This window comes from Myotis daubentonii, chromosome 10 (assembly GCF_963259705.1).
Source record: "Myotis daubentonii chromosome 10, mMyoDau2.1, whole genome shotgun sequence".
NCBI classification, from domain to species: Eukaryota; Metazoa; Chordata; class Mammalia; order Chiroptera; family Vespertilionidae; genus Myotis; species Myotis daubentonii.
The window spans coordinates 80,883,969-80,901,478 of NC_081849.1; the positions used below are offsets into that span (position 1 = coordinate 80,883,969).

General features: G+C 49.2%; 1 protein-coding gene across 4 annotated transcripts in view; it reads right to left on the reverse strand.

The window, feature by feature from the left end:
- ELMO1 (engulfment and cell motility 1) overlaps window positions 1-17,510 on the reverse strand; it is a 391,973-nt gene that overhangs the window by 18,320 nt on the left and 356,143 nt on the right. For all 4 annotated transcript variants that reach the window (XM_059655863.1, XM_059655865.1, XM_059655862.1 and 1 more), the window contains one exon: window positions 2,284-2,447. In XM_059655863.1, the coding sequence (XP_059511846.1) occupies window positions 2,284-2,447 (164 nt within the window). The remainder of the gene's footprint in view (window positions 1-2,283; window positions 2,448-17,510) is intronic.

Genomic DNA, 17,510 nt, shown 5'->3' on the forward strand with positions numbered 1-17,510 from the left:
CTTCAATCTAGGCTCTGCCCAAGGCGAGCCTGTCATGCAGCCCACCTAAGCCTCAGCTTCCTCATCTGTACAATGGGGATAGGAGTGCCTTTCCTGGGAAACTGCTGTGACTCCCAAAGGAGACAGTGTGCGCACAAGGTAGCACTGAGTTTGCTTAGATTATGTTCTCCAAACGCTCCGTGTTCGACAGGAGCTGAGGCTCACACACCGTGACCCTGGGCTTGCTCTGAGCTGTGGGTGACCTGTCTTCTGTGGTGTTCCCTTCCCAGGTGGGGAAGGCGCAGTTTCCCTGGCTCTGGTTTTGACAAATATTCCTCTCGTTCCATCTAAAGGCCTTGTAAATCATTAAAAGGAGGAGTAAATGAGGGAGGGCCCGGCTAGTGTGGCTCAGTGGTTGAGCATTGACCTATGAACCAGGAGGTCATGGTTTGATTCCTGGTCAGGGCACAGGCCCGGGTTGTGGGCTTGATCCCCAGTAGCGGGTATACAGGAGGCAGCCAGTCAATGATTCTCTCATCATTGATGTTTCCAACTCTCTCTCCCCTCTCCCTTCCTCTCTGAAATCAATAAAAAGATACTTTTTTTTTTTTAAAAGAGGTAGGCAAATGAGAGTGTGAAGAGCAATTCCAAGCCTCGCACTGTGACAACTCCAGGTCCAGGCCCAGGAGGCAGACAGACAGACGGCACCCCCAGGCTGGTGAGATTCTCTCCTGGACCTGGGTCTGTCCTCTGAGCTGCTCCCCAGTGTTCGTCGAGAACAGAGGGTGGGAGACTTGCTCGGTGAAAGGCCAGAGAGTAAACCCCACAGGCTTCGTGGCCACATCCTGTCTGTGCAGCTACTGGACTTAACTGCGAGGCCAAGGGAAAGCAGCGGACGGGTGTCACTGAGGTTTTCCAAAGACAATGGGCGGCATTCCCCGCCCCTGTGCCCGACCTCATCCCCTGCAAGTCTACAGCTCTGCTCTGCGGCTTCCAAGGTGACTTGGGGTTTGAAAAGGAATGCCATGGCTTGGCTACTGTCTTTTCAGACCTGTGCACCTTTTTGAACTGCATCTTAATCGTGCATTGGCAAAGGGACTCTGAGGTAGACGAGCATGAGCCGAGGGATCAGCGGGCTGGACTTCAAGTCCTGGTCCCCCCGCTGCTAAGAGAGGCCTCAGCTGCCGAGACTACATCCTGGTCCTCGGGGGACAAGACCTGCTGATCTCACAGGGACGTGAGAAAACAAAGTAGAGGTGCCAAGCGGATTGCCAAGCATTAGACATGTCAGATATAGAAGAGCCAGTAACAGAAGGGAGGCAGAAAGAACAAGAATCAGAAACAGAGAGACAGGGACACAGAGAGAGAGAGAGAGAGAGAGAGAGAGAGAGAGAGAGAGAGGAAGAGAGAGAGAGAGAGAGAGAGAGAGAGAGAGAGAGAGAGAGAGAGAGAGGTTTAAGACAGGCTTCCCAGTGACACCTATGCTGTGAGTTGGCTTCGCACAAAGCTTAGAAGAAGCTGTGTCCAGCAGAGTGAGCATAAGCACCAAGTACCTTCCTTACCCTCCCCCGCCCCATTTCTTTCCCTATAAGTGACAAGGGCACCCAAACTGCCGAGCTCTTAGAAAGGGACAGGGAAGACACACGGGCCAGTGCTAAGAAAAGACGAAGCAAACCAGACAGCCTTCGCGCCCAAGGTTCAGCACATCTTACAGATGCAGACACATGACATGAAGCGACTGCTGCTGGCGGGCTGTGATGCCAAGTCCTATAGCGAGGGGCCCTGCCTCTCTGCCCCGGGCCTGCAGCTGACAGTCACAAGGGCAATATGAAGTGATGCCGAGCAGAGCCAGCAGGCAGGGAGGAGGTGGATCTCGCCTCCCAAGCACTCCGTCCCTCCCACGCACGCTGCTTGAGTGATTTTGCTTTAATTATCACGGGCCTCACTCTGGCTGGGCCAGCGCAGCTTGCCCGTCAAAGGCACCTCCAAAGAATGTCGCTTCATGAGCAACAAAGTTTGCTCTCAGTGGTAGGAAGGGATCCCAACGTTTCAGCTACATCCTTAGAGGGCTCATCAGTCTCTGGGCCACGTCCTGGTTTAGATCCTTCGACCAGCACCTGCCCACCTCCCGCTCAGCCCGCCCTGCCCAGCCTGCCCAGGGGCTGCTCAGATGCCTCGGAACATCTCTCGTTGGCCTCCCGCAGAGAGCTCCCAGCACAGCCCGGCTGAGAGAGAGACTTTCACTCCAGAAATGGCCCGTCAGAGCCCTGGAGGAGGTGGAGGTGGAGGTGGTGGGTAACTTACAAGATCGGGCGAGACTGGAAGTCCTCCTGGTTCATCCTCTCAGACTGGCGGATTTTCAGGATCTCGGTGTAGCTCAGGTTCTGCAGTTTGCTCTTGAACTGGTCCAGGGAGCTAGGCTTGGTTGTAAGAGCTCTCATTACCTGCTCCTTCACCACCTGCATTACCTGTAGGTTAAAGGAAGACCATGATGTTCTGGGGTTGACCTTGTCCATTCAGAAAAGTCTCCAGCTAACAGCTCCCTGGCTCTGTGAATCCCTCTGGGTGCTCTCCTCCCAGACCTTGAGCGTGTTTTTCCAAGAGTAACTACCATTGCGCACGTCTCCCATTTTCTTTGGTATCGTTGGAACCACAGGGAGGAGCTGGGTTGGGGCTGGGGGCAGAGAGGCTTGGTGTGGGAGGAGCACTTCACTGGATCCAGACATGATGTGACTGCTACCGGACCAACACTATGAACAACACACATTCAAGAATGAACAAAGTCCAAGCAACAGCCAGACGTCCGCATGAACATTCTTTTTCCCCCGGGAGAAAACCGCTGAGATACGATGAACTGGAAGTTCGGTTGGCATCGATTCAAATGAATATGAACCGATATCCACCACCCACCCCTCCCAGATGCTATCCCCATGTAGTTAAGGCCTGAGTGTTCATACAAATGATGCTTTGGGATCATACAAATACCTCTTTGAGGTCTATTATATTAGAATAGACATATCCCCCTAGAAGCCTCAAGAAAAAGAATTATCTGGTAATTTGTGCCCTAGGACAGACCCGGCCCATAAAGAGGCAGGTACCCACTGCCTCTGTTAATGTGGACTCACCTTCATGAGGGTGCAGGCAGCAGGCAAGGCCAGCAGACACAGAGGCAGAGGTCTGCAATGATCGGCTGCTGCTTTTTATTTTTTAACCCTCCACTACAGCTGAGAACAACTGTTACTGTTGATAAGGGAACTGCTATGCGCTGTATATGATGGTAGGTGCTTTAAATATGTTCCCTCTTTAAATCCACTAAGGTCTAGGAGGTAGTTATTATCATTATTCCATTTACATATAAAGAAACCGAGGCTTCGAAAGAAACATGAAGTGACTAGTTCAAAATCAGACAGCTGGTTGGGAGGTGGGTGAGCTGGGATTAGACCCAGGCTGGTCAATACTCTACTATGCTGCCCAGGGGTGGCTTCGGAACTTCGTGCAAGAGAACATCCCAAGTGCAGGTCCACTACGCTAGACCCCGTGCCAGGCACTGTGTGCCTATCGCCTCAGTGAGAGGAGGCGTTATTATCACTATTTCAAAGGGAAAGAAAGATTGAGGCCTTGTCCAAGGTCGCAGATACCCAGCTGAATCCTAAGACACCAATAGCCCAATATGGCGGGCACAGCACATACGTCATCACGTGAACAGTCCCGGGGCAGTGCTCACCCTTGGTCACTATAAATGCGACCCCAGCCCACTCCTGACGATCACTGCTCATTCACTGTTCATGTATGGTAATGACCCGTCACTGCCCACGGACAGTCCACCAAGATGCCGACTGCATGGAATCTTATTGTCACGGAGGTGACCATCTCACAGCACGGAGACGCTGTGGCAAACCGGAACCTCCCCATCACTGCGAGGCGACGGCAACATCTCCGCCTCAGCACACAGCAGGCAGCTGAAACGCGCTCCCAACATTGGCGGCTCCTCGCATCTGCTGAGCTCTGCCCGGCGGCACCTCCCCTCTGCAACGGTGCAGGCGCTAAGCTGGCTGCTCACTTTCTTTCTCTAAGTGTACACTCTCCAGTCACCCAAGGACCGTCCAGCGGTCTGAAGGGTGGAAGGGGCACTGGGAGGCAGACCAGGAAAGTGAATCCTTGGCAGCAACACTAAAAACTATTACCTATCAGGCCAAAGTATGCCCACAGGCCCAGGAGTCCCCTAAGCCAGGGTGCCAGGTATCTGCACTCTTTCGTCATCTGCATACCTGTTGCTAATATGCCCCTCCTCCTCCCTACTCCCAGGAATCCCTTGTCACTGAAAAGGGCTCTACCGAGGGTAAGATGAGTCATAGGCATCTAAAAGGATAAAAAAAACCAAAACAACTTTCCAGTGCTATCAGCCCTCATTTTGCCTTATAGTCTTTGGGAATCCAAGGCCATAGTACGAATGCCCTCTACAAGGTAACATAGGCCTTTCCATAGGGGCTTTCTGGGTGGTGATATATCTTATCCCCAAAATGAACCTCATGGCAGGAGCCCCAGGAAACTACAGAAGACAAACTTGAGAGATGACAGACCTGTCTCACTCACTCGCGGCTGCTTTCCCAGTAGGAACCACCGCTCTCAGAGGAGCTGTGTGCCACGCCTGCCTGCCCTGTGCCATGCTGCTGGGACAGCCGTGCAGGGAGGGCATCAAGGCAGCTCGCCTCCAGACCTGCCTCCCGAGTCTCCAGGCCATGGCTGGCTCACCGCCTGAGTGTAACATAGCTGGCCAACAGCTTCCATTAATTGAACGGTACTGATAGAAACTCTTCTAAGCATTATTTCTGAAGCCAACACCGTAGACATTATTGAGTCCTTATCGTGCGTCTACACTGGGAATTCAAAGATGAATAGCATATGGTCCCTGCCTTCTGTGAACGCGTGGTCTAACAAGTGAGCTAGACACGGGCAAAGCTCATTACAGCAGGAGTGAGGGCATGATGGACAAGACGGACTGATGGGTGCGCTGGGCAGGTGGGGAGGCTTCTGGGGAAAAAGACATCATCTGGCTTTGCAGGAAGAATGAGTGTCCAATGGTGTGGAAACAGATGAACAATCTGGGCACATCTACACATGAGCCATGTCGAACCTGGGCTGCAGCTGAACTGGAACCATTTACATAATCATTGTGTCATGTCCCCAGCACAACGGCATAGGAACACTTCCAGCTGACCTTCCACCAATCGGTTTCTTTCTTTCCACTCCAGCAAACTGCTAAGTTTGGGACCTTCACAAATGCTGAAATGGTGACCATCGTATACCATGCGCTTTACATGGTGGTCTCATCTATTCCAGGCTGATCTCCGACCCTCTGCTGTTTCCTGTGGGGGGCACCTCGGGCACTGCCCCTTTTCCCACTCAGAGAAACTCAAGAGTTGGGCCAAGGACATGATTATCATCTCCCAATGTCATGTGACCTCCTGGTGGGAGGTACGACATCATGGAAGTAAAGATCAGTGGTTAGAACACCAGAAACAAAATGTGATTTTTAAATAGAATCAGGTTAAAACTGGGAGAGTTTTAAAGGCATCTCCACTTCTCACATTTTCCAGATGGGGAAATGAAAGCTCAAATCTCCAGGTGACCTCCTATTTACTGTGTTTCCTTAAGGGACTGTCACAGAAATGACCATCACCAGACCACCTCCCACTAGCCACCATGGTCCCCCCACTGACCAATCAGCATCCTTCCCCAGGCTTTTCTGACTGGGCTGGAGGCGGAGCTGAAGCAAGCTCTTGCCCCTCAAACTGAGAACTAGGTGTCCCTTAATCGGTGGGACAGCGGAAGATAATGATCGCTGTCAAGAGAGTCAGCCAGAGGAAAGGTAGACGTGTGTGTAGGGGTGTTCGTAACGGTGAAGCCATATTCACCAACGTCGGGCCAACCCTGGCATTGGGTGGTTTGAACAGGATTCTTATCACTTGCAACAAGAAGTGCCTACAAATACAACGAAGGCCAAGAGGACACAAGCTTACGGGGCTGTGGTTGCCCAGATCCAGGGGAAGAACGAGAAGAAAGCTGGGTAGAAAGAGCACTGCTACTTCAGTAAGAAATGACTTTAGAAAATCATCATTCTATTCTCATGGTTGTCCCTTTGCATGGAACTGATGATAATCCCCCAGGCTGCTCCTACATTTATAGCTTGTGCTTAAAATCCACTGTAAGAACTTCCTTCCTCTAGCTTTACACTTTGATCCCTGCTATATGCAAGGATCCGTAAGTGGGACAATCCTTTAAGCTCCCCACAATCGCTTATACTTCAGTTGGAAGAAAATAGAGACCGTTTCCTCTGAGCAAGTTGATAGAATAAGGGGAAATCACCGTGAGTGCCCCTGGCCCCAGGGGAAGGGATGCCAATGGTGAGTATGCAGCACAGAAAGGAGGTTTGCTAGAACCAAGACTGGCTTCATCTACTTTATTCACAGTGCTGCTTGGCTATGGCCCCAAGAACCTCTGTGGTCACACGGTGTGCCAAGGAAAGTGACCCCAGCAAGAGATGCCATTGATTTTTTAAGAAGACCAAACAGTTACCTAGGTCACATATTCTTCTATTCCTTTGCAAAGCATCTTCTACACGAGCTACAGTTAATGGCATGAGACCTCTGTTGATGCTCCACATGCGTGATGTAAATCAAGACGCTCACACCCACCATCCTGAACTCTGTCCTTTTGGAAAATACCAGACCTTTTATCATTGTTTGCAAAGCCCACGGACGGACGATGTTGAAGAGGCATCAGCAAATCAATGAGCTTGAAAGGTCTTACTTATAGTGTGTGCTTCGCACAGACATCAAAGAAGCCGTGCTCTTAAGCTTTGCACTCACTGTTGGAACCGACTGATCATTTCACCAATGTCTGCACGGTGCCTGCGGTGTATTTCTGGGGTTCTCCGAGCATGTGTTCTCTGAGCTAACATCACATGTTACCAGAGGAGCCAGAGTCCCACAGGACCTTGTACTTTAAATAGAGAAAACCTCTGGTCTCCTTAGAAGACAAGGTTAAAGGTGGAAGTGCGGGGATCCCTGAATAGAACAAGCATGCTGGTGCAGTCGCCTCGGTCTCCGCGGGGGACTGGTCAGGATGCTCAGGTGCCTTATAAAGAATGGTGTAGAGTGCATGCGGCAGCCCTCCACATCCATGTTTCCACAGCCCGTCCAGGGGATTCGGATGCGCACTCAAGTGGGAGAACCCCCAGTCTCGGCCAGCATCCAGCAGCACCTCTGAGCCCTCAGTGACTGAGCATCTACAGTGACTCTTGTCATCTCACTAGAGAGGAGTCAGGGTCGTTATTGGAGTACCTGTCAGCCCACCTCGGTTGTAAACCCCTAGAGGGCAGGAACTGTTTCTTATTGTATTTGTGGACCATAGTGCTTAATACAGAATTTTCCAGACTGTAATAATGATTGATACGTTCGATGCCAAAGATGCCTTGGCTCCCACTTAGCATCTCTAGAATCAACAAATACGTCATTAACAGAGTCACAGGACCGGTTTACAAAGCCTCCATGTGGTGTCTGAGGGTTCCCTCCCTGGCTGAGGGTAATCTGAAGCTGAGCGAGGGTCTGGAGAAGTCACTGCAGCAGCCACTACTGAGCATGTCCATTAACGGGGGTTTCAATGTACCCCATCCATGGTGCCCATGAAACAGATTTGTCTTCCTAATGAAGAAAAAAGGCTGTGCTGGGGAAGACAGGTACCAGCACAGCCCAGCTTAGAGATGACTCCTGCGGGACAGATTTCACTGCTGGGCTCCAGGACTGGACCATTTTTCTTCCCAGGAATGTTCCTTACACAAACCAAAATGACTGACAGCTCCTGAGGACCAAAACATTGGAGGGATCCTGCCTGGAGAGTGGGTATGGGAAGAGAGAGCCCGAGTGCTCATGTGTAGGCAGGATCACTTCCCGGAGGCCAGGGATAATCTTCAAGGTTAGGAGTGGGGAGATGGGCCTTGCCCAGCAAAAGTATGAGAAGTTCAGGTAAAAACCGGCGACTCACCTGCCATGGACAGTTATTGTTCCAGATGCAGCTGTCAGTATCCCCCACCCACTTCCCGCCCAGAGGACTTTAAAATTAGGACAACTTGCCCGGTCCATTTGGCTCAGTGGTTGACTTATAGCCCAGGTGGTCACAGTTCAATTCCCGGTCAGAGCACATGCCCAGGTTGTGGGCTCGATCCCCAGTAGGGGGCATGTAGGAGGCAGCTAGTCAATGATTCTCCCTCATCACTGATGTTTCTATCTCTCTCTCCCTCTCCCTTCCTCTCTGAAATCAAGAAAAGTCTATTTTAAAAAATTAGGACAACTTCTGGAAACTAAAGAGGGTTTTACTTTGTAGTCTTGCCACAGTTGGGGAGTCAACTGCCAAGGCCAGTCCCTGTAAAGGAGAGATTTTGCCGAGTGGTGTCCAGTGCGTTAAGTGAAAAGGAGTGAAAAATGAAAGGTCTCTGTGGGCCCGCGGAGCGGCATCTAGGTCTTCTGTATTTATTGTGGGGCAGGTGGCACGGAGCAGAGGTGGGCAGACTCCTTTAAGGGCCATCAGTGTCTGCTGCCATGGCTCAGCTCTGCCGTGGTGGCAGGAAAGTGGCCACAGACACGGCAACAAATGGGCATGGCTGTGTTCCAATTAAACTTGATTTAAATAAGCAGGTGGGGGGCTGGACTTGGCCTGCTGGGGTGCTGTGCCAGCCCCTGCTGTGGAGGAAACAGGCCTGGCTTTAGGGTTGGGCAACACTCACATCCAAGTCCCTCCATCACTCAGCTGGGCACTTTGTCCAGCTTCTCTGAACCGGTTTCCTTCGCGCCACAGCGAAGGTGACCATCTTCAGTCAGGACGAGGAGATGCAGGGCATTTACCCCGAGGCATCATACCCATCACCAGGAGGCTCCCTGTGACCACCGTCCGAAGGTCAGCTGCCTAAGGACAACAGTCCTTCTTGCAGGATGAAAACCACCTCATGACACGGAGGTGCTCATAGGCGCAGGGCAGGTCACGATTATATTTAAGCTGCACTGAGCAGAACTGATTCCAACAGAGGGAAGAGTTATTTTTTATGAAGCAGCATTCTCAGCTGAATGGCTGCAGAGCCTTGCAGGTACTTCCCTGCTCCCCTCCTGCCATACCTCCTGCTGGGGTGTGACCAGTGCCCGCCCTAGGGGAGGGCCCGGCTGGCTCTCCAGGGCCCTGTGGGGTCAGGCTGAATGTAAATGAACAGAAACTGTTGGGAAATCAGAGGCTCAGCTCAACAGGGTGCAACCTCCTGCCCCCTCTCCATTTCAGCATGTGTCCTCAAGGCCCAGATGCATTTGAAACATTTTGTTTATTAACAAAAGCAAAAGAGCTCCTCTGTGTTTCACAAAGGACAGGGTCTGGAGGTGGAGTGCAGTTATAAGGAGAACTCTAGCCACTTAACTGCTCCTGCCTGTGTTTCTCTGGCGGGTCTTTCACAGCCTGCTGAGCCCCAAGCTCCCAGGGGCATCTGTGTGAGGGGGTGATGATGAGCTCACTCAGAGCCAAACGCCAGTGCTGCCTGTGATGTGGGCAGGGAGGCCACTGTAACTGTTCCTCTCTAAGATGGCATTTCTGAACCTGGAAAACCTAGGCTTGTGCATCACAGCAAAGCCAAGATTACCCAAGAGCTGAGAGGAGAACAGCTCACTGCAGGCTTAGCGTCTGGAATGCCAACTGCTGATCTCACGGCCTGTTCTCTGGGCACCAGATCGCTGATGATTGTAAATCAACTCGCAGTAATATCAGGTCTTTGGAAAACTATGTATCAATGATCAAAATCATGGAACCATGTGGGCTTGGGGAACTGCGTGGTCATCAAAGTTGGGGATTTTGCTCTGAGGGTCTCAGTTTTCAGGGGCGGTGTGACGTGGACTCTCTTTTGGAATATCTGTTTCTCCCACCTACTCCTGTCATTGTCACTGACCCCTCTCTGGACCCCTGCTCCACCACCTGTCCTGGTCACCCAACAGTTTCTGACTTCAACTCCACCCCCTCAATCCCCTCCTCAGAGAGGCTGGGTTATCTTCAAAATGCAAATCTCATCACATCATTCATTTGCTTGGCCCCCAAACACGTATCTGTATGTTCACTGCAACATTATTCATTGTAGCCAAGACAGGGAAACAACCCAAGTGTCCTTTGACTGATGACTGGATAAAGAAAATGTGGCACATACGCATAATGGGGTATACTCAGCCATAAGAAAGGACGGATACTGCCATTTGTGACAACATGGACAGGTCTTTGAGAGCATCATGCTAAGTGAAACAAGTCAGATGGAAAAGAATCATATGATTTCACTCCTATGTGGGATAGAAAGCAGAAAGCAACAAATGAATGAACCAAACAAACTTACAGACACAGACAACAGTATGTTGATTACAAGAGGGTAAGGGGTGGGGGAGGATGAAGAGGGTAAAGGGCCTCAAATACATGGTGACAGAGGGAGATTAGAGTCTGGGTGGTGAGTACACACACAATGCAATATACAGGTGATGTATCCTAGAACTGTACACTTGAAACCTATATAACCTTATTAACCAATGTCAACCCAATACACTTAAATTAAAAACACCCACGGCAGTTTAGCACTGCCCACAGGGAAGACCAGCCTCTCTACTGTGACCACCTGGGCCCTGGAGGCGGCTTTCCACCTCCCCCTCTAGCACTGCCTTCTACTCGGCCCCGCCCCTTGCGCTCCATGATCTGACCACACTGAGATCATCAATGATCTGAACTCCGCCCTGTTCCTTTGTGCTCTTCCTTCCATCTGTGACTGACACCCTCCTTCTAATACCTGCTCATTCTTCAAGTTGAGACATCCTTCCCTGACCTGCTGCCCACCCCAAAGTTGGTGTTATTACCACCTACCATCCCATCATAGGATTGCACCACAACATCATGCATCATGTCCTCTTGTTTACGATGAGATACAGAGCATGCACAATCAAATCATGCCCTAGGTATTGAGAAAACATCCATTTGTGAGTGGTGGACTCATCACATGATTGAAAAAACAGTCTCAGAAATCGGTTATTCTCAACCTCTGTCTGTAATAAAACTGAAAATGTGCCTTTGCTTGGCTTCCCCCCTAGAGACTGTGATCCCTGTGGTCTGGAATGGGTTCTGGACGCTGACTATGGGAACATTAACCTGAAGCTGGGGCTGAGGGCTCCTGATCTCCACAAGGAGGCGCGAGAAGGTAGGAAGGAGTAGTATCTGCTCTGCTCCAGGAATAGAGAAAAGGGACATGTTCCCTTCCCCCCAAAATCCAGTGCAACTTGAGGCCAAGGAGCTGAGACCTCAGCTTGTCACCACCCTCAGACCCCTGGACAGTGGTGGCCTGGACAGGATGCCTGCTCTCACCTGGGACAGTCAGAAAGAAGGCCAGGAGACCGTGTCCACTCGGAGCATGCTTGGTCAGGTCCCTGAGAAGCCACTGCCCCTGGGGGCCAGACCACTTTCCCTAAGCTGCTTCCCACCAAGGCAGCCACTATGGTGAGGACATCTGCCTACCTGGACGTCCTCAGGTAGGGACCTGCTTTAGCAAAGGCAGCACCGTCTTCCCATTGAGCCCCAGTGCCTTGGGCCACAATCAGCACTGCTGTTCCCAGACACAGGCCTGCAGCTGACATGCCAGTGCTGAGTGGACGAGCCTGGGTGTGGCAGCACCCAGAGGTGACTTCAAACCAACCCTGAGAGCAGAGCAGACAGCCCTGGAGCAGCTAGGAAGGAAGGAGCTGCTCAGCACCACCACTGCCCTGGATTCTAGTGGCTAATAAAATAGGAATCAGGTGGCAGGTGGGTGGGTGGGGGGGCGTGGTGCTCAGGCAGCTTTGAGCATCTTGACAATCTGATCATAATCCACATTGAGAGTTTTGAGGGCTTAGCCATTAGCCCCCCAAATAGCTCATTATACAACGCCTGACCCAGTGGTTCGCTAGCATTTCAAAGACTAGGGCCGAACTGCTGAAGATCAATGGGTATGGAGACAACTTCCCTCTCACTGTCTTCAGCATCTGCAGGGAGGCCAGGCCAGAGAGGAATGGGAAAGGTGAGGTTTGGGCTCGCTGTCTTCTCTCTGCAGCCTGCTATAGCTGCCTGCGCCTCACCAGGCATTTTAATTTAAGGTTCAAGGCATCTTTATGGCCAATAAAAAACCCAAAAACCTGTCTACCAGCAATTCATTTTAAAATCAATTAGGGCTGGGACGGCTGAAGATCAATGGGTATGGAGACAACATCCCTCTCACTGTCTTCAGCATCTGCAGGGAGGTCAGGCCGGGAGAGGAGATGGGGAAGGTGAGGTTTGGGCTTGCTGCCTTCTTTGCAGCCCGTCCTTGAGGGGAGAGGCCAAGAGCTGTCCGACCAAGCTTCCTTTCCCCACCGAACAGGAAGCCTAACTAACACAGCCATCAGCCTAGGCTCACTGATGAGTTCATAGAAGGCCCTGGGCGACCACAGGAAGCGCCTCTCTCAGTGTCTGAAGAAGGTGGCCTCCAGCAAGCAAAGTCTGGGCAAACCAGGCTAGTGGTTGGCATTTAATCCACAGCTTGGAATAACCAACAGGTCAAGCAAGTCAATCAAAATATGTGAGCGTGTATAGTGAGAGAGGCAGAGACAAAGGGGGCTGGTTTTCTTGCAAAGAAGTTGAAAAAATCTTCCAATAGGGCTCAAGAGGATTGGGGGGAAATGGCCACAAATCTATATTATAAAGAGCCAGTGGCCCTAACGCCGTAACAACCAAACGACCGGTCACCATGAAGTGCATGGAACACCTCTCGGTCCCTCCCTTGCGGCCCACAGGCTCTGCTTCACTCGTTCATGGGTAAGACTTGAAAAAAAGGAGTGAATGGTAACTGTCTGCTCACATTTGATCTCTTACAGTGTGCCTCAACCTCTATGGATGGTGGGATTTTACCCAATTCATCTCTCTATGTGTCCAGCATCTAATACCAGTTTCATACGTATTTGTAGAGTGAACAATTGAAAAAAAAATGGACAGAAAAGTATCAGTGGGCACAGGTAAATCAGCCTCAAATTACTCTAAAATTAGTCACTATTAAGAAATAAATGAAATGTCTACTGTTTCACATGGAAGGGGAAACCTTAACCCACACATTTAGGTCTCCAAGCATGCTTTGCATAAGCTATTAAATAGTGACAAATGAAATGAGACAACCTGCCCCAGTGGAAGAGAGACTGGATACACTTTTCATAAGCAGACTGCTCAGGCAAGACCAGGGGGAATTTGGATGGGAGAGGCAAGACGTGGCTCCCAAAAATTAGCTCCACCACTAGACAAGACAACTCAGGAGAAATTAGAATCATTGCTGTAGCAGGTCACTGCAGAAGGACAGGGCCACCAAAATGAACTCGTTGGTGTTCAGCAGACAGACTGGGCAGGGGGATGGCCACACAGTGGGACTTAAAATTTAGCAGTGTCCACTGCTCTGCACTCTGATATACACAGGGAAGGACTGTTCTTGCTGCTCTCCTCCAAATATTCTCCGTTGAGTAGTCATCCAACCAGCATTGTGGTACTTTAAATGGAGAACCCTGTGTTGAGAAATTTAAGTCATCGTGGTATGCATTTTAATTTCTAAACCAACTCACAATCAACAGACTATCTTAAGGGTAACTGTGTTTTGATTTTTTTAAATTTGATCTAAGAAGTTGCCAATGCCTGGTATTGCCTTCGAAGTGTTAGATGCACATATTCAATCCTGCATGAGCTCAGCTAACGTTGATTAGGCATCTTATGGGCGCTAATCACTGGGTAAATGCTGGCTACGCCAAGAGCCAGACCCAGAGCTCACCCTCAGGAAGCTCAAGGTCAGGGAGGGGGAGGAGGCTGTAAACAGACAATAACAGTAGATCTTAATAAGTGCTTTTATGGGCATGGCTGCCAATGTAATTTGAGGACAGGGAAAACAAAGTGATTATTAAGCACAGCACGGATTTTTATGCGTATAGATGTAGTTGTAGTCCTACCCCATTGCTTCAATGACTGTGCTCCTCACAGTGTACTGAAATTACGTAATCACTACCGTCTCCCAGTAGGCGCTTGAGTCCTTTGAAAGAAGAGACTATACCTTATTTATCTTTTTATCACTGGTGGATTTTATAGTGTCTCGTACCTGGAAAATGTCCCCCTCAGTCCAGTAAACCGAAGGTCAACGAGATTTTATTTCCAAGTTACATGTTAAAATATGGTTTCTGGGGAGGCTTATAATGGCAGGGGTCGAATGCCTGTGATAATTTTCAGCAGAGGGAAAGAGAGGGCTTGCAGAGGGAGCAATGATGGATGAACTCTGGTTAGCGCATTGCTCCAGCAGCGCTCTGCTGGATCCCTCCCCGGTGGTTGTAAACTGGGACACCTCATAAATCCCAGGCTTCTCTTTGCCATGGTCGGTTATTACTGTCCCAGGGCAGCAGCACACTTTCCCAGCTAAAGTAACTGCGAGCCATTTATTATCTTTAAAGGAGAACCTGTCAACCACTGTAGCCACAAAGCCCAGACAATTAAAGGCTCTGATTCTGCAAAATCCCGACAGTTACTTCGTGGTTTAGAGCTGATGTGCCCAAAGTCTGAAATGGTTCCTGTGTTTTTCCACTCCATGCCTCTTCCTCTCTGCTCATTCACTGCACCCCTCACAGCTGGATGAAGGCAGCTGTTCCCACAGTTTCCCGAGATCTGGGTCTGTGTGCTTTCATCTGAATGTGGTCCCTTCCCCTCATGATGGGTCCTTGGGAAGAACAGCATAGATGGCAATTATAGAGCATATATACCTCCATTCCTCTGTTCCTTGCCAGTGGCAGGCATCACTAATCCATCACGGCACTTTTTTTTTTTTTCTGATGAACCAGGGACTCTGCCTCCATGCAGCCACAATGAATCAGTTGAGTTTGGGACTCACAAGAGCACCCATCCTCCATCTCTGAAGGAACCCATGTCAGTGAGCAATAGAAAATCTTACCTAATACATATTTGACCTTTCAATAATTTTGGATTAGACTTTCTTAAAAGTCCTAGTGCCCCCTCATGAAATGTCTTTGAGGACTAGCCCAAGTCCTTGCAGTGTGTGAACTTGTGTGCAAGTTTTGGCGTGCCACAAAAGGACAGCACCCCAATTAAAGCCAGGGCATTTTCTCTACAGCTTCAAGATCAAGGTGTCTCTTCCTCACTGCCCCACCCAAAGAACAGAAAGAGCAAAAAGGATGCCAAACCAACATGGTGCAACAGGTGAACGAAATGAGAAGGAAAAACAAGAGATGGGAAGTACAGAAGGCAAGATAAATATTACACGTAAAACCCTTTCCAGTGTGAAATTCACTTGGGAAAGAAAAAGGAAAGCTTTAAATGCTTGCTCTCTTGGCATAATATCTTCAAAAGGAATGTCTCAGGCTACCATACTGTTACACGTGCATTTTGCCTGAAGGTGACTGGGCCCCACACGCACGTTTATCAATGGTGAGAACCAAAGCACAGGGAGACGATGCAGTGTATGAAGAGGTCAGTAACATGCCTTCCACCTGACCCTGGGTGGACAGCAAGAAACCAGACCCAAAAGCATTCTCTAGTGCAGACCGCGGCTCTGCCTGAGTTAGGGTACCTGAAGTCTTAGTGGTGTTTCTAAAGGAGTCCCCTTTCTCAAGAGCCCACCTTCCGAGCTCCTATCAGCCTACTTTCAGCTATTTGTCTTTGGCTAACTGGGTTCCTAAGATGGATCTGCGGACTGCTCACTCCCCGCACATCATAAATCAGTGCCAAACTAAACAGGCTCCAGCCCCAGCTGAGAATACAGCAGCTTTGCTCATCCCCCGACACCTAATGAACCGCATGAGGGATGACTGTTGGGTAAACACTGCGCAGAGAATGCGAGTCAGCTGAGCGAGCAGTGCCTTGGGCGGCACACCTAGGAAGGCGGCGTGACAAATCTGCACGTTCGGATTGTTTCAGACACAAAGTAATTTTCCGACGCGGTGAAGCTTGCTAGCATTTATTTAAAGTGTTCACTTGTAAGAGGGATAAAGTTTGGGTAGTTTAGTGGGTACATCCAACAACTTCTACGATATTGGCTAGATGTAGCTAAGCTGCAAACATTCTTATCCACTAAAGGAAACCATATGCGTAGGTTTGTTGGTAGGTTTGTTAAAAAGAACATGAAAGGCCCTGGATTACAGGAAAAGGTGCCTGCCATGCCTATGTTTTATTAAAACATGCTTTACAAAAAAAAATGACATGCCAATATAAAATTGTCCTGTACAAGTAGCACATTTAATTATCTGTAAGATTAATGTTAGCAGGGATTGGATAAATCACAGGGGAAAGACAGGAGAAAGTTGCTGAGCCACATCCAAAGGGCTTTTTTGAAATTATATGAATATTAATAATAGAACTGGTAAGGGACAAACCCTAAGGTGGTTCCAACGTATATACGTACCCATAACAGACCAGGGGAAAAAGATAAATGAAGTTGAGAGAAAACTGGAACACTGGGTAGTAACTAAATGGGTCATATTCTTTCGCACTTTATTATTTTGCTATATTTCCTATGGTTCTTTAGCAATATAGAGCAGAAACACACGAGCTTTAGAAACAAGGAGATCTATGCTAAGTTACTAATCATCTCTGAGCTTTAATTTCCTCCTCTGTACAATGGGGCTAATACTCCAAAACATAGTTAGGAGTATTCAGTCAGAAAATGCAAATGAAAGTCTCTAAAATAATTCCTGACATGTAGTAGGTACTCAATAAATTTTAGTTTCCCTCTGTTTTTCTACACATTTAAGGCTATATCACTTCTACTTTCTGTTGTAGCTTACTCTGTAGATCTCTGTTAAGCTGTGAAAGCTTCTCAAATTCAAGATTTGCCTGCACGTCTTCCTCCACAGCACCGTGCAGTCTGCTCAGCAAGAGGGCAACAAATGCTCCCCGAACACATGTCTGAAGGACTCAACCCATCAGACAAGGGATAGCACAGCATGCAAAATATGACCTGCTGGTTCCCACAGCTCTATTAACACAGTGATCACACTGGTGGGTAATTTATAAATGCACATCTGCCTCATTCATTAGAGTGGCTTCCTCAAGGGAGACCCTGGTCATAGCAGGTACTCAATAAATATTAAATGACAGAATACTTTACTGCACCTTTGTATCTGTTTGGGGGACTCTGTTGATGTTAAAGACTAAAACTTACTGCATCAGAGAAGAGAAATGTCAATAAGGCTCAGCAGGAGAAAGAAATGTGTGAAAACATTTATTTCAGGGGAATTCTTATAGAGCTTTTGATGACAAAAGAGCCCAAAGATGGAGGTGAAAACTGCGGAATGTTTCTATTCTTGGGAAAGCAGAAAGAGTTGAGCCCTGGATACAGAGAGAGTGTGACCAACCTGAGCAGAGGATACTGTGGAAGATGAAGTGTGGTTGTCCTCACCATGGGCCCCCCTCCCCCCTTATGATGACAAAGA